Here is a 22,340-nt window from a genome sequence, read left to right on the forward strand (position 1 = left end):
ATGTCAAGTATTTTATTAATGTGTGTATTATTATTTTTAAGAAATATTACTATTATTCAAGGGGGCTAATAACCCTTTCTCCTGGGTACATTAATAAATTTAGAAAGAGAAACTTTTGTTTTTCATTTTAGGTCACTCTGCCTTGGTGGGATATGGCCAGTTTGTTGAAAGAAAAATATGAAGGAAGAGAAGCCTTATAAGGATTTCTTCTTTTTCGAGTCACCTTGCCTTGGTGGGAGACAGCTGGTACATTAAAACTTTTTTTGTAATTATTCTCTTATCTCAGACTCCAGGTTTAAAATCCAAACCTGGCCAGGAATTCCCAGTATGATTATATATTTTTAGTTTTGTTTTGAAAAGCTCAGTGTAAATAACTGATATGATCTTATTTACTAACTGTCGGAGATTTATGATAACGTCTCTTAAAAATGTGACGTGTCCATTCTTAAATGTGACATGTTCGCCCTTAAAATACGACATGTCCACTCCATAAAATGTGAGATGCTTAAACTAGTACTGCAAACACCGGAGAAATTACGGCAAGGAAAGAGAAGATAAAAATGGAATTCTTAAAATGGATGGTGAGAACTGAAGCATTATTTCTGATGAGAGAATGTGAGCAATGGGTGCACTATCTTTGTGACCAGTTGTGAGGGAGATCTTGGTGACCACGGTGTCTCCAGTGACGTAAAAAATACTCTGCACTAACAATGTTACAATAAAGAGAAGAGGTATATCAGAGAGAGATGCTCCCTCTACAGGCAGAGGCAAAACATCACAGGACCTCTTGAGGATATTAAAGAGAATTTCTCTGAAAGTCCAAGCCTTCACATATACTAAAAATATATTACTGCCCACTTAGTCTATCCTATTTTAATTACAATATATAATTAAATTTTTTACCAATCTAACTGGAAGTACAATACAGTATATATATATACTTAATTGAGATTCAGTAAGGTATCAACGTATTTATATATTTAACCTCAACATCTTTGAAAAACACAATGTTATAAAAGGCGGACGAAAACACTGGATCGGATTCTGTGCAGGTCAAAGCTGTGAACGCTTTCAACTGGATTTTCTTTATCCAAGAAATTCACAGACAAACAACCTGAATGTTCATTCTTCACTTGAAGCAACATGTTATGTGCGAGGTGAACAATGGTCAGTTAGACGTCACCACTCTGGATCTCATTAGTGGGGTCAAGAAGGCAACTAAGAAGGTGATGACGATGCTGGTGCTGAGGTAATGATCAGGGGACGGTGCCGGAGCCTCTCCTCGCAGAACATCAGTATCACCTGTAACACAAAAATAAATGAAATGCAATAAATCAAGGTGAATTTTATATAAAACCACAGGTGCGCCTTGACCTACGAAGAAGTTACATTCCAATGATCCTGTCATGAGCTGAAAATACCGTAAGTTTAATATGAATTGTTTTTTTAACACAACGGCCGTCTCCCACCTGGGCAGGGTGACCCAAAAAAGAAGCACTTTCACTTTCAAGATAATTCAACACTTTCACCAGCATTCACACATAATTACTGTCTTTGCAGAGGTGCCCAAATACAACAGTTCACATATGATATAATAAGTAAATAATCCAAGGTAGTAGATTGGTAGACAGCAACCGCCCAGGGAGGTACTACCGTCCTGCCAAGTGAGTGTACAACAAAAACCTGTAATTGTTTTACATGAGGGAGGATTGCTGGTGTCTTTTGTCTGTCTCATAAACATGCAAGATTTCAGGTATGTCTTGCTACTTCTACTTGCACTTAGGTCACACTACACATACATGTACAAGCATATATATACACATCCCTCTGGGTATTCTATTTTCTTTCTTGTTCTTGTTCTTGTTTATTTCCTCTTATCTCCATGGGGAAGTGGAACAGAATTCTTCCTCCGTAAGCCATGCATGTTGTAAGAGGTGACTAAAATGCCGGGAGCAAGGGGCTAGTAACCCCTTCTCCCGTATAAATTACTAAATTTAAAAGAGAAACTTCCGTTTTTCTTTTTGGGCCACCCTGCCTTGGTGGGATATGGCCAGTGTGTTGAAAGAAAGAAAGAAGTAAATAATATACGAGAGAATGTGTGTATGTGGTAAGTGTGCACCATATAAAAACAATCCAACAGCATACAGTGAATAATGAGAAAAAACTGTGACCATGCTTTCAGTTTAAAACAGCGACTTTGTATATTTTTGTGTTGTTTTTATGGTTGTATTCATGGTTTCTTGGTCTCAACTGATAGAATGGAAGATACATTACAAAAATAGCTAAGATTTTTGTGCTTTTGGGATTGAAAATGGCTTGAAATTGAGCTCAAAACAGGGAAAATGTTTGATTTTTGCTGATGTTCGAGAGTAAACAAATCATGTCATGCATCCAATACACATCATCTGGTGGGTCTAATATGCATTCACAAAGGCACTGATATTTACACAATTATTACAATATTACATAGCATTAAATCTTCAGTTTTTTGAGAATAAAAATTCATTATGTGAATAAAAATGGAATTCATGTGTAGAGCCTGGAAACGTAACTAATAAACAGAGGAAATGTTATTTCAGTGCCAGGAATGTCTGTATCATTTATTCTGGACCCTATTTTGAAACTGGAATATTTTAAAATATGTATGAAATTGGCCAAATAGCCAATTTCTGATCACTTTATTGGGTAGTTGAAATAGTTGATTAGGCAATTTCTTTTGCTCAGTCGCTAAGATGGAAGGTATGCTAGTGAAATAGCTAAAAATTTGGTCAACTGGAACAATATAATTGGCCTAAAATAGGACTCAAAGTGGGCAAAATCCCTGATGAGTAAATATAAAAAATAATCTTTATTACTACAGGTACATGCACCAGGTACGTATACAGACCATAGCTGACATCACTGACATGCTTCTACATAGAAAGCCCCTTGTTATGCAGAGCATTTCCCACAAATCAAGTCAATTTTGCCCTAGAATGTGACCCACACCAGTCCACTAACACCCAGGAACCCACGGATTTGAGTTCTGCGGTTTCAGTTATTCATGGTGTACTGTGGCCCAAAAATAACCCTTAATGTGGCTTAATAATGGCACCAAAGCACAAAAGTAGTGATGGTGGCAGGTCTTCAAAGCCTAAGAGAAGCTGTGAAGTGCTTCCCCATCAGCGAAAAAGTGATAATTTTCAACTTACCATGCGTAATTTATCAATTAAAATTTATTGTATGTAAATGAAATAGTTCTTGGTCTTATTACTTTTCCTTTTATATCCATGGGGAAGTGGAATAAGAATCTTTCCTCCGTAAGCCATGCGTGTTGTAGAAGTCAACTAAAATGCCGGGAACAATGGGCTAGTAACCCCTTTTCCTGTAAAGATTACTAAAAAGAATAAGAAGAAGAAAATTGTCAAAGTGGGAAGTCTGAATGTGCGTGGATGTTGTGCAGATGATAAGAAAGAGATGATTGTGGATGTTATGAATGAGAAGAAGCTGGATATCCTGGCTTTAAGTGAAACAAAGCTGAAGGGGGTGGGAGAGTTTCAATGGAGAGGAATAAATGGGATTAGGTCAGGGGTTTCAAATAGCGTTAGAGCTAAAGAAGGAGTAGCAATAATGTTGAAGGATAAGTTGTGGCAGGAAAAAGGGACTATAAATGTATTAATTCAAGGATTATGTGGAGTAAAATAAAGATTGGATGTGAAAAGTGGGTTATAATAAGCGTGTATGCACCTGGAGAAGAGAGAAGTGTAGAGGAGAGAGAGAGATTTTGGGAAATGCTGAGTGAATGCATGGGGAGTTTTGAATCAAGTGTGAGAGTAATGGTGGTTGGGGATTTCAATGCTAAAGTGGATAAAAATGTTATGGAGTGAGTAGTAGGTAAATTTGGGGTGCCAGGGGTAAATGTAAATGGGGAGCCTTTAATTGAGTTATGTGTAGAAAGAGATTTGGTAATAAGTAATACATATTTTATGAAAAAGAGGATAAATAAATATACAAGGTATGATGTAGCACGTAATGAAAGTAGTTTGTTAGATTATGTATTGGTGGATAAAAGGTTGATGGGTAGGCTCCAGGATATACATGTTTATAGAGGGGCAACTGATATATCGGATCATTATTTAGTTGTAGCTACAGTTAGAGTAAGAGGTAGATGGGAAAAGAGGAAGGTGGCAACAACAAGTAAGAGGGAGGTGAAAGTGTATAAACTAAGGGAGGAGGAAGTTCGGGTGAGATATAAGCGACTATTGGCAGAAAGGTGGGCTAGTGCAAAGATGAGTAGTGGGGGGGTTGAAGAGGGTTGGAATAGTTTTAAAAATGCAGTATTAGAATGTGGGGCAGAAGTTTGTGGTTATAGGAGGGTGGGGGCAGGAGGAAAGAGGAGTGATTGGTGTAATGATGAAGTAAAGGGTGTGATAAAAGAGAAAAAGGTAGCTTATGAGAGGTTTTTACAAAGCAGAAGTGTTATAAGAAGAGCAGAGTATATGTAGAGTAAAAGAAAGGTAAAGAGAGTGGTGAGAGAGTGCAAAAGGAGAGCAGATGATAGAGTGGGAGAGGCACTGTCAAGAAATTTTAATGAAAATAAGAAAAAATTTTGGAGTGAGTTAAACAAGTTAAGAAAGCCTAGGGAAAGTATGGATTTGTCAGTTAAAAACAGAGTAGGGGAGTTAGTAGATGGGGAGAGGGAGAGGTAGATGGCGAGTATAGATAGGTATTAGATGGCGAGAATATTTTGAGGAACTTTTAAATGTTAAGGAAGAAAGAGAGGCAGTAATTTCATGCACTGGTCAGGGAGGTATACCATCTTTTAGGAGTGAAGAAGAGCAGAATGTAAGTGTGGGGGAGGTACGTGAGGCATTATGTAGAATGAAAGGGGGTAAAGCAGCTGGAACTGATGGGATCATGACAGAAATGTTAAAAGCAGGGGGGGATATAGTGTTGGAGTGGTTGGTATTTTTGTTCAATAAATGTATGAAAGAGGGGAAGGTACCTAGGGATTGGCGGAGAGCATGTATAGTCCCTTTATATAAAGGGAAAGGGGACAAAAGAGACTGTAAAAATTATAGAGGAATAAGTTTACTGAGAATACCAGGAAAAGTGTACGGTAGGGTTATAATTGAAAGAATTAGAGGTAAGACAGAATGTAGGATTGCGGATGAGCAAGGAGGTTTTAGAGTGGGTAGGGGATGTGTAGATCAAGTGTTTACATTGAAGCATATATGTGAACAGTATTTAGATAAAGGTAGGGAAGTTTTATTGCATTTATGGATTTAGAAAAGGCATATGATAGAGTGGATAGAGGAGCAATGTAGCAGATGTTGCAAGTATATGGAATAGGTGGTAAGTTATTAAATGCTGTAAAGAGTTTTTATGAGGATAGTGAGGCTCAGGTTAGGGTGTGTAGAAGAGAGGGAGACTACTTCCCGGTAAAAGTAGGTCTTAGACAGGGATGTGTAATGCCACCATGGTTGTTCAATATATTTATAGATGGGGTTGTAAAGGAAGTAAATGCTAGGGTGTTCGGGAGGGGTGGGATTAAATTTTGGGGAATCAAATTCAAAATGGGAATTGACACAGTTACTTTTTGCTGATGATACTGTGCTTATGAGAGATTCTAAAGAAAAATTGCAAAGGTTAGTGGATGAGTTTGGGAATGTGTGTAAAGTAGAAAGTTGAAAGTGAACATAGAAAAGAGTAAGGTGATGAGGGTATCAAATGATTTAGATAAAGAAAAATTGGATATCAAATTGGGGAGGAGGAGTATGGAAGAAGTGAATGTTTTCAGATACTTGGGAGTTGACGTGTCGGCGGATGGATTTATGAAGGATGAGGTTAATCATAGAATTGATGAGGGAAAAACGGTGAGTGGTGCGTTGAGGTATATGTGGAGTCAAAAAACGTTATCTATGGAGGCAAAGAAGGGAATGTATGAAAGTATAGTAGTACCAACACTCTTATATGGATGTGAAGCTTGGGTGGTAAATGCAGCAGCGAGGAGACGGTTGGAGGCAGTGGAGATGTCATGTCTGAGGGCAATGTGTGGTGTGAATATAATGCAGAGAATTCGTAGTTTGGAAGTTAGGAGGAGGTGCGGGATTACCAAAACTGTTGTCCAGAGGGCTGAGGAAGGGTTGTTGAGGTGGTTCGGACATGTAGAGAGAATGGAGTGAAACAGAATGACTTCAAGAGTGTATCAGTCTGTAGTGGAAGGAAGGCGGGGTAGGGGTCGGCCTAGGAAAGGTTGGAGGGAGGGGGTAAAGGTTTTGTGTGCGAGGGGCTTGGACTTCCAGCAGGCATGCGTGAGCGTGTTTGATAGGAGTGAATGGAGACAAATGGTTTTTAATACTTGACGTGCTGTTGGAGTGTGAGCAAAGTAACATTTATGAAGGGGTTCAGGGAAACCGGCAGGCCGGACTTGAGTCCTGGAGATGGGAAGTACAGTGCATGCACTCTGAAGGAGGGGTGTTAATGTTGCAGTTTAAAAACTGTAGTGTAAAGCACCCTTCTGACAAGACAGTGATGGAGTGAATGATGGTGAAAGTTTTTCTTTTTCGGGCCACCCTGCCTTGGTGGGAATCGGCCAGTGTGATAATAAAAAAAAAATAATTATTATTATTCCCAACCAGTCTGATACTGAAGAATTACTTCCTGATATCCAAATGGCTCATGTGTGGCTAACTTCCAGCTGTTTCTCAAACAGTCTGTCCCTTTCTACCCTATCAATTCTTCTATGTATTTTGTATATTATTATATCTCCCTCAGTTCTTTTGCCTTCCAAAGTCATTAGATTCAATTTCATTAGCCTCTCCTCATAGCTTATATGGAGGAGGGGCAGGGACAGGAGCTGGAGGATGCTGGGTGGAGTTTGGAAGCAACAAGGTGGTGTGATGGTGATTGTGTGGGTGGCATGGTGTAGGTGGTGGGTAGCATGGTGTGGGTGGTGGGTGACCAGGTGGATGAGTGTGGGGTTATCAGTGTATGTGGGTGACTGGGCAGGTGAGTGGTTGTTGGTGTAGGTGGGTGACTGGGTAGGTGAGTGTGGGGTTGCTGGTGTAGGTGGGTGACTGGGTAAGTGTGGGGTTGTTGGTGAGGGTGGTGGGTGGCTATGCTAGGTGTGTGGGTTGTGAAAGTATGATTAAGGTGTGGAAGTGGAGCTGTGTGGGCTTGAAGCTGTAGAGTTGTGTGGGTAGAGGCTGATGGTTGGAATGGTGTGGGTGGAGGCTGATGGTTGGAATGGTGTGGGTGGAGGCTGATGGTTGGAATGGTGTGGGTGGAGGCTGATGGTTGGAATGGTGTGGGTGGAGGCTGATGGTTGGAATGGTGTGGGTGGAGGCTGATGGTTGGAATGGTGTGGGTGGACGCATGTGGCCAGAGGAGAATTATAGGGCAAGGTGGTATGGGTGGAGGTTGTGGGTGGTATGGGTGGAGGTTGTGGGTGGTATGGTATGGTACTGGACATATATGAACACAGCATAAAGTATGATAATGGACATGTACAAATGTAGTACGAATCGTGGTACTGGACACGTATGAACATAGCACAAAGTATGGTACTGGACACGTATGAACGTAGCACAAAGCATAGTACTGGACACGTACAGAATACCCAGGTCTATAATGGATAAAGACTGTTTCTAGAAGTATCCTTTTTTTTTTTACCACACTGGCTGTTTCTCACCGAGGCAGGGTGACCCAAAAAAGAAAAAAAATGCTTTCACCATTATTCACTCCATCACTATCTTAAGTTTTTATCCAATAATTCCTGCATATATTACTCACCCATTTGGAATTTCCACGGAGGTGAAGATTTCTTGCCATCGCCACCCCTCGAGTACGCCAGTACTCGCAAGTTGTAAGACTTGCCGGGAGAAAGTTCGCTGATGTAAACCTCCAGTGGTGACCCAATGTATACATAGGTATCGTTGGCCTTTGTGAAATCTTGATCAGCTTCCCAGACTTTGACCTGTAAATACATCAATGTTGAAAATTGTATAAAATACTGACAAGGCAGCAGAAATGATGAGGTAATGGTGTAATCAGTCTATCATCCTTGAAGAAATGGTGTGAGGTGGTCAGTCCCTCAGCCTGGAGAAGAGTTCAGCTCCATGAAGCTGAACTCTTCTCCAGGCTGAGGGACTGACCACCTCACACTATTTCCCCAAGGTTGATGGATTAATTACATCATCTTAACCTAGCAACTACTACAATACACAATACATTCTCCACCGTACTTGACTGAAGAAGTCTACATTATAGGCAAAACATTGCAACAATAAAGATCCCCAACTGCTGCACGTGTGTCTTGAATACACGAACCCTAAGAGACCGTATATATAAGCAAATAATTATTGCCATCGTAGTCTTTAGTCAGGCTTAAGCGTGTCTGAAATGCTCAGCATAACTATGAGCTTTACTTTCGTTTTTCCTTTTCGGCCACCCCGCCTCGGTGAGATACGGCCGGTGTGTTGAAAGAAAGAACTATAAGCTTTCTGCAAGCACAGCTAAATGTCACCCATCACTGTACAAACACTATCATGCTGAAATAAAAATTATTATTATCATAAAGATTACACTGAGTTATGAATAATGATGAAAAAGGTGAAAAAAGGCTCTGATTCACTTTATAGCAATTTTTGCTTTACAGAAGTAGCCCAGAACCTAACTACTGTATAAGTGAGGCCCTACAGTAGCCCGGAACCTAATCTGCTGTATAAGTGGGGCACTAGAGTAGCCCGGAACCTAATCTGCTGTATAAGCGGGACCCTACAGTAGCCCGGAACCTAATCTGCTGTACGAGCAGGGCCCTACAGTAGCCTGGAATCTAACCTGCTGTATAAGTGGGGCCCTACAGTAACCCAGAATCTAACCTGCTGTATGAGCAGGGCCCTACAGTAGCCTAGAATCTAACCTGCTGTATAAGTGGGGCCCTACAGTAGCCCAGAATCTAACCTGCTATATAAGTGGGGCCCTACAGTAACCTAGAATCTAACCTGCTGTATGAGCAGGGCCCTACAGTAGCCTGGAATCTAACCTGCTGTATAAGTGGGGCCTGCCTATACTTTTAATTCACATATTTTATGAATGCTCAATAAAGCATAAATATAGGAACTTACCTTGTATCCAATAAGTGGTTCTTCCATAGACGTGGGAGTAACACCTCTCCAAGTGACACGTATGGTGCTGGGGTTGATGGGGTAAACCTTGACTGCATTCGGAGGCATGAGAGGAGGGAAGCGCCAGGTTCGTTCTGGGGAATAAAATACGTAGTTATGTAAAGAACAAAATGGCACAATACCGTGACTGGAACAATACACAAATAACCCGGACATAGGAGGGAAAAAGCTTATGATGATATTTTGGTCTGACTTGTGCCAAGATGGACCGAAGTGCTGTTATAAGCTTTTCTCTCCTATTTGTGGGTTATTTGTATATATCAGGGGCTCCCAACCTCAGGTGCATGTACCCCCAGGGGTGTACACACCCCAAAAGGGTGTGAGGTGGCATGTCAGGGGATGCGGCAGTGTCCTAATGAAAAGCACAAATTTGTTTATTTTACTAAAAACTTACCTAATTGCTCAATTTACATTTGCATTTTATGCACTGGATTAAAAGCTTATTTTTTTGTAGCTCAATTTGTTCACCTAAAGTACTGTAATGGTTCAATCTGAGATTCAAAAACTAGAAATCTGACTATCTTTGAGTGTGATATTACTTTTGTAGGGGGTACAACACTAATCAAACATTTCCTAGGGGTGCAGGGCACAGAAAAGGTCGGCAACCCCTGGTGTAGAATTATGCAAGATGGGGAAATGTTCATGTTAGGATATTCTGCCAACATTCCAAGGCCCCTGGTTCATTTTTTTTTTTTTTTAACAAACCGGCCATATCTCACAGAGGCAGGGTGACTCAAAAAAGAAAAACAAGTCTTTCTTTTCACATTTAGTAATTTATACAGGAGAAAGGGTCACTAGCCCCTTGCTGCAGACATTATAGTCACCTCTTATGACATGCATGGCTTATGCATGAATTATTTTCCACTTCCTAATGGAGATTATCTACACGAAATGGACACTAATACGCTAGGAGAAGGGGTTACTAGCCCCCTGATAGTGGCAATATTTTAATAGCTATATCCCAGTATTATAATGGGGTTGTAAAAGAAGTAAATGCTAGGGTGTTCAGGAGAGGGGTGGGATTAAATTATGGGGAATCAAATACAAAATGGGAAGTGACACAGTTATTTTTTGCTGATGATACTGTACTTATGGGAGATTCTAAAGAAAAATTGCAGAGGCTAGTGGACGAATTTGGGAGTGTGTGTAAAGGTAGAAAGTTGAAAATGAACATAGAAAAGAGTAAGGTGATGAGGGTATCAAATGATTTAGATAAAGAAAAATTGGATATCAAATTGGGGAGGAGGAGTATGGAAGAAGTGAATGTTTTCAGATACTTGGGAGTTGACGTATCAGTGGATGGATTTATGAAGGATGAGGTTAATCAAAGAATTGATGAGGGAAAAAAGGTGAGTGGTTCATTGAGGTATATGTGGAGACAAAAAACATTATCTATGAAGGCAAAGAAAGGAATGTATGAAAGTATAGTAGTACCAACACTCTTATATGGGTGTGAAGCTTGGGTGGTAAATGCAGCAGCAAGGAGGAGGTTGGAGGCAGTGGAGATGTCCTGTCTAAGAGCAATGTGTGGTGTAAATATTATGCAGAAAATTCGGAGTGTGGAAATTAGGAGGTGTGGAGTTAATAAAAGTATTAGTCAGAGGGTTGAAGAGGGATTGTTGAGGTGGTTTGGTCATTTAGAGAGAATGGATCAAAGTAAAATGACATGGAGGGGAAGGAAGGCGGGGTAGGGGTCGTCCTCGAAAGGGTTGGAGGGAGGGGGTAAAGCAGGTTTTGTGGGCGAGGGGCTTGGACTTCCACCAAGTGTGCGTGAGCGTGTTAGATAAGAGTGAATGGAGACGAACGGAATTTGGGACCTGATGAGCTGTTGGAGTGTGAGCAGGGTAATATTTAGTGAAGGGATTCAGGGAAACCAGTTATTTTATATAGCCGGACTTGAGTCCTGTCTCCATGTGGGTTATTATTGAGCATGTGCAAAAGTAATGAATAAAAAGTCACAATACCGTGACTGGAACAATACACAAATAATCCGCACATTATAGACTGTAACTTATGACAACGTTTCGGTCCAACTTGGACCATTAAATAGTTTCACTAACAATGCAAGGCTACTCAATGGTCCATGCTGGAGCAAAACATCGTCATAAGTTTGCTTCTCCTATGTGCGGGTTATTTGTGTATTGCGAATAAATAACAAAAATGATGTTTATTGAGTAGAAACAGAAATTATCACAAACCACAGTATGGGTGGAGTTAGAACCCATGGCATACGAGTTGCAAACTCCAGACCAGTGCGTAACCTGCTTGCCACGGGTTCTAACCCCGGGCTGTGGTTGGTACATCAGTTTGCGTGCAGCCAGCAGTAACAGCCTGCTTGATCAGACCCTGATCCACCAAGAGGCCTGATCTCAGACTGGGCCGTGGGGGCGCTGACCCCCGAAACCCTCCCCAATTGTGTTACTGTAAATTTCAGGAGTCATAAATTATCATTTTTTTAAATAAATCTTGCTCTAAAATTTTTTTAAAGGGTAAAAAATATTGCTTACCGAGGAATCTCTCACTCTCGGGTCCCGAGCCAGCTTGGTTATAGGCCATGACACGCACCCAGTAGAAGGTGTTTGGTATGAGGCCAAGAATAAGACCATGAGGCTCGGTACCTCGCTGTAACTTAATGATGTGGTCAGTCTCCTCATTCTGCCGTCTCCAGTACTTAATCTGCCGAAAAAAATGTGCCGTCAGAATGCACTCTGAATTATAAGAACATTTTCAAAATAAATGTATTTAATACATTATTTTGTATGAAAAATTAGAGCTGATGTCAAAATCCAAGTTTGCCAGTTATTTTAAACTTTCAGTATTAATTTCTATATTAAAAAATATTTGCCGTTTCGAGTGACATCAAAACTGTTGTATCTGCGTCCCTCTGCAAAGACAGCAATAGCGTGAATGATGATGAAAGAGATTCTTCTTCTTTGGAGTCACCCTACCTTGGTGTGTGACCCTATAAAAAAAAAGGTTGTAACAGTGTGATTGGAACACTTCACGTTTTATACACAATTTGCAGAGAAAATGCAGACCACGTAAGAGTCAATCCTGATTTGATAATGATCCAGAACTGACTGAAACCTGCCTGTGACTGGTGTGAAGGGATTTTGTACCCTTGAAGCATGGCCTAAGACCAGGCTTCCTAGTTAACTCCCTGGTCAAGCAGGCTGTTCCTGCAAACAGCTCACAGGCTCACAGTTTCATCATAACCTGACTGATGAGGTACTCGCAGCAGGAGGCACCTCGACTACAGCGAAGGAAATGAAGGTAGCACTGAACATGAGTTGGGCGAATATATTTGCTAGTGGGTTTGGATTTCAGAAGGGCCTGCAACTGGCCAGTAGGCCTGCTGCACTGCTCTTCCTTTCTTATGTTCTTAAGTAAAGCCATCTAAACTATTCTAAAAACTCTTATTCCACCCATCCTTACCGAGTCCCCTATTTAGAACATTCGCAACACACTTACCCTGTAACCAATGAGTTTTCCGCGGATGTTGTCCCGGGTGGGTTCAATTGGTAGCCAGGTAACATTGAGTGAAGTAGCATTGTGGGCAAAGGCAGAGACTTCTGTTGGCTGTACCTGGGGCATGTCTTCAGCGGAGAAGATCTCAACCGGTTCACTAATGGGTCCAGGACCTTGATTATTCCAGGCCTGGAAAACCCATTAATGGAGTTCATGAGATGTGTAATGGAACATTGTTCCTTAACTTACTGGTAGCAGCACCTAGGTGCTTACCTAGGTGCTGCTACCAGCAGGAGTTTATAGAGTAAGAAAGTAAGCAACTAGTAGAAGTTTCTCGAGTCAGAAAGTATGCACTTAGTACAAGTTTCTCGAGTTAGAAAGTAAGTAGGAGTTATTAGAGCCAGAAAGTAAGCATGTGTAATTTCTAGAGTCAGAAAGCAAGCACATGTAATTTCTAGAGACAGAAAGTAAGCACATCTAATTTCTAGAGTCAGAAAGTAAGCACATGTAATTTCTAGAGTCAGAAAGTAAGCACATGTAATTTCTAGAGTCAGAAAGTAAGCACATGTAATTTCAAGTCAGATTATTATAAGAAAAAAGAAGAGGTAAACCCACCAGGGTCAAAAGCACTGCTGCAAGAGTCAGAAAGTAGGCATAGAGTAGGCAGTTTACCAATATTAAAAAAAGCCTATATACCTGGATTTTGACTTCATACTGAGTATAGAAGTACTTGATGGGGTTGACATCGACCACGTGCATCCCGATGTTGCCACGGTTACGCAGGACGATGGTCTGGAAATCAGTTTCGGGGTCGATGACGGTGCGTCTCCAGAACAACTTGTAGTACACCCCAGGAGCATTCTGGTGCTCTCCTGACAGTGGCTGTAACATCCATTATTATTACTGTCTTCGTTACTATTATTATTATTACAGTTATTATTATTACAATTATTATTATTACTATTATTTTTATTATTATTATTATTATTACTGTTATTATTACAGCCTCTTCTCACTCTTAGCGACGTACTTGTTTACCGACGACTCTGACTTATGACGGGCTCTCTGACCAGTAAGCATACCTAAATAATGTATATTAGGGCTAATTTCACCTAATATGTTTATAACAATATACAGTACACTACAGTGGACCCCCATGAATTCAAGGTTCTGAAGTCGCGGCTTCAGTAATTTGCAGATTTTTCCTTAGAACCTAATAACTGTTCGCGTAAATCCCCACAAATTTGTGGAATTTTTTATGGCTTTTTCCGTCGCAATAATTTTTTATGCATGTTAACACTAAATATTAAGAAAAATATATTTTAATAATTTTGTAATATAATTATTAATGTAAATTCGGTAAAATTTCCATATAAAATACAATACTGTATCAATTTTTTAGTGCTGTAGAGAGGACACAAAATGACCGTACAGGAAAACGCAGCTTGGGATGGTGAAATGCCCCAATACTCAGAGGTGTAAGGTTTGAAAGTAGCCAATCCAACAGCATTATTCATTTCTCCTTGCTGCTGACTGGCTGTTGACCTGTGATGTATATCCGGCAGATGAGGCAAAGCATTCACGCATCATAACTGTTTACCACGTGTAGCTATCTCAAGTGTTTGTCAGATTGTTCCTGCATTTTTCATTTTGTGCTCGTTTAAGCCCTAAGATTCCACCCAAATGCCCTGCACCTTCTAAGGCTTCTGGCAATGAACCTAAGCACCAGAGGAAGTTTAAGATACTCAAGGAGCGTCTAAACTATAAAGATAGGCATTTACAGGCATTTTATTAGCCTCGTCCAGAATTCGTGGTTTTTGCCTGTAGTGTAAAGCACCCTTCTGACAAGACAGTGATGGAGTGAATGATGGTGAAAGTTTTTCTTTTTCAGGCCAGGTGGTCTTGGAGCTTGGTGGAACCCTGCCCCATGGAATCTTGGTGGACCACCCTGGGGGATCACCCTGCCTTGGTGGATCACTTGGTATATTGTATGGACCAAATCGGCCATTTAATAAAAAAAAAATCTATGTACTAAAAATGTTATAAATGGTGCAAGGGTGACATTAAAACAATATAAAAAATGGCTGATACAAACCCACTACCATCACAGTGTGCTCCTTGCTTAGCAACAAATTCATTTACCGACATGGTATTAGGAATGGAATTCCGTCATTAAGTGAGTAGAGGCTGTATTTACAGAAGGGGTTACCAGCACCTTGCTCCGGAATTTCAGTCGCCTCCTACAACACGCATGGCTTACAGAGGAAGGATTCTTCTCCACTTCCCCATGGATATTATTATTATTATTATTATTATTATTATTATTATTATTATTATTATTATTATTATTATTATTATTATTATAGATGACATACAGTGTCTGGGAAATGTGAGGCAATCAAGCCTGATTATAGAAACAGAAGGGTAGCTAAAATTCCTTGGATCAATAGTCCATCGTCATCATGAAGGCTCAGAATACCAGATATCTGAATATACAAACACAGGTAAAACACACTGTGGGAGCAGCAAGTAATTTTTTCAAAAAGTTTACATTATAAGTGTAATTATACACAGATGTATGATAGAAACAATACACAAATAACCCGCTGTTACATGAGAATATAAGAACATAAGAAAGAAGGAACACTGCAGCAGGCCTGTTGACCCATACTTGGCAGGTCCTTTACAATTCATCCCACTAACAAAACATTTGCCCAACCCAATTTTCAATGCCACCCAAGAAATAAGCTCTGATGTGCAAGTCCCACTCAAATCCAACCCCTCCCACTCATGTACTTATCCAACCTAAATTTGAAACTACCCAAGGTCCTAGCCTCAATAACCCAACTAGGTAGACTGTTCCACTCATCAACTACCCTATTTCCAAACCTATTGCCTCACTTCACCCTTCATGCCTCTTCCTCTCTCTTGTGCCACTAAACTACTCTCTACTTTTTACTACAACTAGTTCTACTACTACTACTACTACCACCACTACCTGCATTACCACCACTACTTGTTCTTCCTCTCTTGGTCCCTTCCCTGTCCCCATCGCCTATATATACTGACTTCCTCACTCTTGTGTGTTAGTGTGACTTTGAAAATGATCCAAGATTTGGACTAAAACATCGTCAGAAGCCAGAAGACAGTGAAGGAGTGAGTGACAATGAAAGTGTATCTTCTTTTTCGGGTCACCCTGCCTCAGTGGGAAATGACCGATGTGTTAATAAATAATAATAATAAGATAGTACAAGACAGTGAGTGAGTGTAAAACAAAAGCCTGTAATTGAGTAGAATTGCTGGTGTCCTTTTTTCTGTCTTATGAACATGATTTCAGGTACGTCATGCTACTTCTACTTACACTTAGGTATACTTCATATATTACACACCCCTCTGGGTTTTCTTCTACCTTATTCTTGCCTCATGGGGAAGTGGAATTCTTCCTCCGTAAATAAGAGGCAACTAAAATGCCGGGAGCAAGGGGCTAGTGTACTCAATAAAAGGAGAAACTTTCGTTTTTCCTTTTGGGCCACCCCGCCTCGGTGGGATACGGCCGGTGTGTTGAAAGAAAGAAATAATAAGATAGTACAGGGAGGTACTACCGTCCTGCCAAGTGAGTGTAAAACAAAAGCCTGTAATTGTTTTACATGGTAGAATTGCTGGTGTCCTTTTTTCTGTCTTATGAACATGCAAGATTTCAGGTACGTCATGCTACTTCTACTTACACTTAGGTCACACTACACATACATGTACAAGCATATATATACACACCCCTCTGGGTTTTCTTCTATTTTCTTTCTAGTTCTTATTCTTGTTTATTTCCTCTTATCTCCATGGAGAAGTGGAACAGAATTCTTCCTCCATAAGCCATGCGTGTTGTAAGAGGCGACTAAAATGCCAGGAGCAAGGGGCTAGTAACCCCTTCTCCTGTATATATTACAAAATGTAAAAGGAGAAAGTTTCGTTTTTCCTTTCGGGCTACCCTGCCTCGGTGGGGTACGGCCTGTGTGTTGAAAGAAAGAAGAAAACAGTACAGGTCGGCCATCACTGATCCGGCAATTACTAATCTGGTCCCATCACTAATCCAGCACTAATTTTGGCTAGAGTCATTTCAAACATCTGCTCACCCAGATGTCCTGCTACCAGGACATCTTGAAGATGAAGATGTGAATCAGCCCTTCACCTCAAGAAGATGGCAATCCTGACAGCCCTTCCCTTCACCTCAAGAAGATGGCAATCCTGACAGTCCTTCCCTTCACCTCAAGAAGATGGCAATCCTGACAGCCCTTCCCTTCACCTCAAGAAGATGGCAATCCTGACAGTCCTTCCCTTCACCTCAAGAAGATGGCAATCCTGACAGCCCTTCCCTTCACCTCAAGAAGATGGCAATCCTGACAGCCCTTCCCTTCACCTCAAGAAGATGGCAATCCTGACAGCCCTTCCCTTCACCTCAAGAAGATGGCAATCCTGACAGCCCTTCCCTTCACCTCAAGAAGATGGCAATCCTGACAGTCCTTCCCTTCACCTCAAGAAGATGGCAATCCTGACAGCCCTTCCCTTCACCTCAAGAAGATGGCAATCCTGACAGCCTTTCCCTTCACCTCAAGAAGATGGCAATCCTGACAGCCCTTCCCTTCACCTCAAGAAGATGGCAATCCTGACAGCCTTTCCCTTCACCTCAAGAAGATGGCAATCCTGACAGCCTTTCCCTTCACCTCAAGAAGATGGCAATCCTGACAGTCCTTCCCTTCACCTCAAGAAGATGGCAATCCTGACAGCCTTTCCCTTCACCTCAAGACATGTAAGTGTGTTAGCTGTAAATTTCAGCTCTTCACTTTGGAAGCAGCAGTGATGAACTTTCTTCTGTAAGTTGATTAACTTTATTAACCAACCTGTATTGTTTTACGGAGCATTTTAAAGGTAGGATGTAGTAGCTAGCTGTTGGATTAAGTGTATTCTGACCTAACCACTCTGTGATCCAGCAAAATCACTAATCCAGCACCTTACAGGTCCCGATGATGCCAGATTAGTGATGGTCGACCTGTACTCACATAGCTATGCGGATACAAATGGTAAATTAATAACAAAACATCAAAATTCCACATATTAAGCTTGCATGTTGTTGTGGCTGGGATTATAATTAAGTTGTAAGTTCTGTTCAAACTACCAAGTGTGGAAAAAGTGACTTGGTTATAAGTGTAGATTATTATTATTTCTTTATAACAGTAGCCATTTCCCAGCAGGGTAGAGTAACCCAAAGAAGGAAACACATTTACCATCACTCGTTCAGTTGCTGTCTTACCAGAAGTGCGCGGATATTACACTATGTTTCTCTGAAAAGCAACATTCCTACCTTTAAGAAAACTTTCAGGTACTGTACTTCCCACCTCCAGAACTGTAACATTGTCACCCATCCTTCAGAGTGCAGGCACTGTACTTCCCACCTCCAGAACTGTAACATCCTCACTCATCCTTCAGAGTGCAGGCACTGTTTTTCCCACTTCCAAAACTGAAGTGCGGCTAACTGGCTTAACCAACTACCTTCATGATGTTATCTTGCTTAAATTTCATGACCTCAGAACAAAAACTCACTTTTTTCACCCTGATTCTAACCCACCAACACATCCCTGCAGGGCATTCAAGCCCCTACCATGCTAAACCTTCCCTCCAATCCTGTATAGGAAGGAGCAAAACCCATAAGTTACACTTCACCTTCCTTTGAGAAGAGGGTAACTAATTCCCTAGTTCAAGAGATATTAAGCAGCATTAAAGAGTTATGTTAGGTTAAAGGACACAAGTGCAGCTAATGTGATATTTTGTTGTGGCAATATTTTGCTTTCCAGGACCTTTGTCAACCATGACAAAGTTCCTGGAGAGTGAAACGTTGCCACAATAAAATATCACATTAGCTGCACTTGTGTCCTTTTAGCTAACATACTGTCAGTAATTCTACCAACATTATTAAATCACTGAAGAGTAACTGCATAGATAAATATTAGGGGAAAGATATAGCGCATAGAGGAAGTGAAGTGTTCAGATATTTGGGAATGGATGTGCTGGCAGATGGGTCTATGAAAGAAGAGGTAAACCATAGAATTGATGAAGAAACAAAGGTGAATGGTGCACTAAAGAGTCTGTGGAGACAAAGAATGTTATCCATGGAGGCAAAGAGGGGAATGTATGAGAGTAGAGTTATACCAACACTCTTATATGGGTGTGAAGCATGGGTGGTGAATGTTGCAGTGGAGGAGGAGGAGGAGGAGGCTGGAGGCAGTGTTTGGTGTGAATATTATGCAGAGAATTTCTAGTTTGGAGATTACAAGGTGGAGGATGCTCATAGTATTATCCAGAGGGCTGAGGAAGGGTTATTGAGGTGGCTCGGACATTCAGAGAGGATGGAGCAAAATAGGATGACCTAGAGGGTGGATAAATCTGTAGTGGAGGGAAGGTGGGGTAAGGGTTGTCCTACGAAAGGATGGAGGTTTTGTGTGCAAGAGGCTTAGACATACAACAGGCATGTGTGAGCATGTTAAACAGGAGTGGAGAAATTATTTTTGGGATCTGCTGAGCTGTTGGAGTGTGAGCATGGTGATATTTTGTGAAGGGATTCAAGTAAACTAGTTAGCCGGACTTGAGTCCTGGAGGTGAGAGGTAGAGTGCCTGCACTGTAAAGGAGGGGTTTGGGATATTTGCTGTTCAGAGTGACATCCGAATTGTCATATCTGCATGCCTCTGGCAAGACAGTAACAGTGTGAATGATGGTGAAAGTGTTTCTTTTTTGGGTCACCCTGCCTTGGTGGTTGACCGCCAGCATTAAAACAGAAATTAGCACAAAATTCTACGAGTTGTGCTCATTTTACGAATTTTGTGCACAGCCTTCATAAGAAATGTGTGACTCAACTGCTCTTAGAGAGTCACCAAGTCTTAGGAAGAGTTGTGTGACGATCAAGAAGGATTTAGTGCAGAGGTTGGAAAACTTTTCAGAGTCTTACCCCAAAACAAACTTGTGTACAGCAAAATTCCCCACTAGACTTTAAAGTCCACAGAATTGGGAAAACTCAAGGAGCATTCAAATTCAAGATTATTGAATCCATTTGTATGGAGAATACGGTAATAAAAGCTGAAAAGTATTATACTTGATAAAGCAACGTAATCTGCCTCACTTATTAACCCTTAACCCGTCAAAACGTAGATCTACGTTCACATGCATAATGCTCCAAGTGTAGATTTACGATTTATATTACACGCTTTCCTAGGTAGTAGGTTGGTAGACAGCAACCACCCAGGGAGATACTACCGTCCTGCCAAGTGAGTGTAAAACGGAAGCCTGTAATTGTTTTACATGATGGTAGGATTGCTGGTGTCCTTTTTTCTGTCTCATAAAAATGCAAGATTTCAGGTACGTCTTGCTACTTCTACTTACACTTAGGTCACACTACACATACATGTACAAGCATATATATACACACCCCTCTTGGTTTTCTTCTATTTTCTTTCTAGTTCTTGTTCTTGTTTATTTCCTCTTATCTCCATGGGGAAGTGGAACAGAATTCTACCTCTGTAAGCCATGCGTGTTGTAAGAGGCAACTAAAATGCCGGGAGCAAGGGGCTAGTAACCTCTTCTCCTGTATATATTACTAAATGTAAAAGGAGAAACTTTCATTTTTCTTTTTGGGTCACCCTGCCTCGGTGGGATACAGCCAGTTTGTTGAAAAAAAAAAAAAAAAAAAATTAGTGAACTTTCATTACCCTGGAGATTTTCACTTTTACCCCATTTGGGGTAATTTACCCCAGTTCCCCAACCTCTGATTTAGTTTAAAGTGACTTACATCCCAGGTGATGGTAAGGTCCCCGGTCTTGCCGCCTCCGCCGCCCAAGTTCATCGGGGTAGTGAATGGCCGGTCCTCTCTTGTGTTTGCCTGACAACAATAACCGATAACAAAAACAAAAATAATGCAGTATTAAATGATTGTCTTAAAAATGATCGACAATAATTTATTCTGAACACAATGTTAATCCTCATTCCAATATTTTTTTCAGCTGTTGTGACTACACCTGAGACTATTTTCCAGATGTATTTACCTAATGGTAAAATCATAACCATAATTTTTAATGGGAGGAGGGGTAGGCCAGTGGAAACCCTCGATCAGATGACCAAAAGCTCCAGTGGCGAGTCATCACATGACTACGAAATAAGTCAGGAAACACTTGTCCTGTTTCCTGACAAACCCTACCTAACCCAACCTAACCTAACCTAACCTAACCCAACCCAACCTAACCCAACCTAACCTAACCTAACCCAACCTAACCTAACCTAACCTAACCGAACCCAACCTAACCAACCTAACCTAACCTAACCTAACCTAACCTAAGCTAACCTAACCTAACCAACCTAACCTAACCGAACCAACCTAACCTAACCGAACCAACCTAACCTAACCTAACCGAACCAACCTAACCTAACCTAACCGAACCAACCTAACCTAACCAAACCAACCTAACCTAACCTAACCGAACCAACCTAACCTAACCGAACCAACCTAACCTAACCTAACCTAACCTAACCAACCTAACCTAACCTAACCAACCTAACCTAACCTAACCTAACCGAACCAACCTAACCTAACTGAACCAACCTAACCTAACCTAACCAAACCAACCTAACCTAACCTAACCGAACCAACCTAACCTAACCTAACCTAACCTAACATAACCTAACCTAACCAAACCAACCTAACCTAACCTAACCGAACCAACCTAACCTAACCTAACCGAACCAACCGAACCAACCTAACCTAACCGAACCAACCTAACCTAACCTAACCTAACCGAACCAACCTAACCTAACCTAACCGAACCAACCTAACCTAACCGAACCAACCTAACCTAACCGAACCTACCTAACCTAACCGAACCAACCTAACCTAACCTAATCTAACCGAACCAACCTAACCTAACCTAACCTAACCAACCTAACCTAACCTAACCGAACCAACCTAACCTAACCTAACCACACCTAACCTAACCTAACCTCACCTAACCTAACTGCACCTAACCTAACCTAACCGAACCGAACCAACCTAACCTAACCTAACCTAACCTCACCTAACCTAACCAGATTCATTTTTACATTCACAGCCCAATGCTGATAGCTGTGGTCAACCAGGCTGCTGCTGTTAGTGGCTTACAGACAAATAATAGGCTGATTGATCAGGCACTTGTAAAGGACAGTAGCTTAATTAAGGTTCATTCTAATTAACTATATAGTACTTACTCCCCTCCTCCAAATAAAAAGAAATAAAGATGCATAACAATGTTGACTGGAGAGGTTTGAAACCTATCTACTACACAAGCATCATAAAGGCTGCATGTCACATGTACACACTAATCAAGAATACTTTAGTCCTTCATTAATGGTATTAAAGCAAGTTATTGTATAAAATCAGAGGTGTACACAGATGTACACCTCCTAGTGTACAAGGGTATACACCTGGTGTACAAGGTATATGCCTGGTGTACAAGGGTATACACCTGGTGTACAAGGTATATGCCTGGTGTACAAGGGTATACACCTGGTGTACAAGGGTATACACCTGGTGTACAAGGGTATACACCTGGTGTACAAGGGTATACACCTGGTGTACAAGGTATATGCCTGGTGTACAAGGGTATACACCTGGTGTACAAGGGTATACACCTGGTGTA

At 41.0% G+C, this 22,340-nt stretch overlaps 1 protein-coding gene across 2 annotated transcripts in view; it reads right to left on the reverse strand.

Moving 5' to 3' along the window:
- Positions 1-568: 568 nt before the first annotated feature.
- The window catches only part of Cont (Contactin), an 88,086-nt gene continuing 66,314 nt past the window's right edge, over positions 569-22,340 (reverse strand). Inside the window, exons 20-26 of one of the 2 annotated variants that reach the window (XM_070080254.1) lie at positions 20,465-20,554; positions 13,332-13,517; positions 12,639-12,824; positions 11,675-11,843; positions 9,108-9,241; positions 7,774-7,957; positions 569-1,302 (exon numbers count right to left, since the gene is read on the reverse strand). In XM_070080254.1, the coding sequence (XP_069936355.1) occupies positions 1,169-1,302; positions 7,774-7,957; positions 9,108-9,241; positions 11,675-11,843; positions 12,639-12,824; positions 13,332-13,517; positions 20,465-20,554 (1,083 nt within the window). In that variant the 3' untranslated portion in view covers positions 569-1,168. The remainder of the gene's footprint in view (positions 1,303-7,773; positions 7,958-9,107; positions 9,242-11,674; positions 11,844-12,638; positions 12,825-13,331; positions 13,518-20,464; positions 20,555-22,340) is intronic. The other variant, XM_070080255.1, reaches the window with a different exon arrangement.

Source organism: Cherax quadricarinatus, unplaced genomic scaffold, assembly GCF_038502225.1.
Source record: "Cherax quadricarinatus isolate ZL_2023a unplaced genomic scaffold, ASM3850222v1 Contig253, whole genome shotgun sequence".
NCBI classification, from domain to species: Eukaryota; Metazoa; Arthropoda; class Malacostraca; order Decapoda; family Parastacidae; genus Cherax; species Cherax quadricarinatus.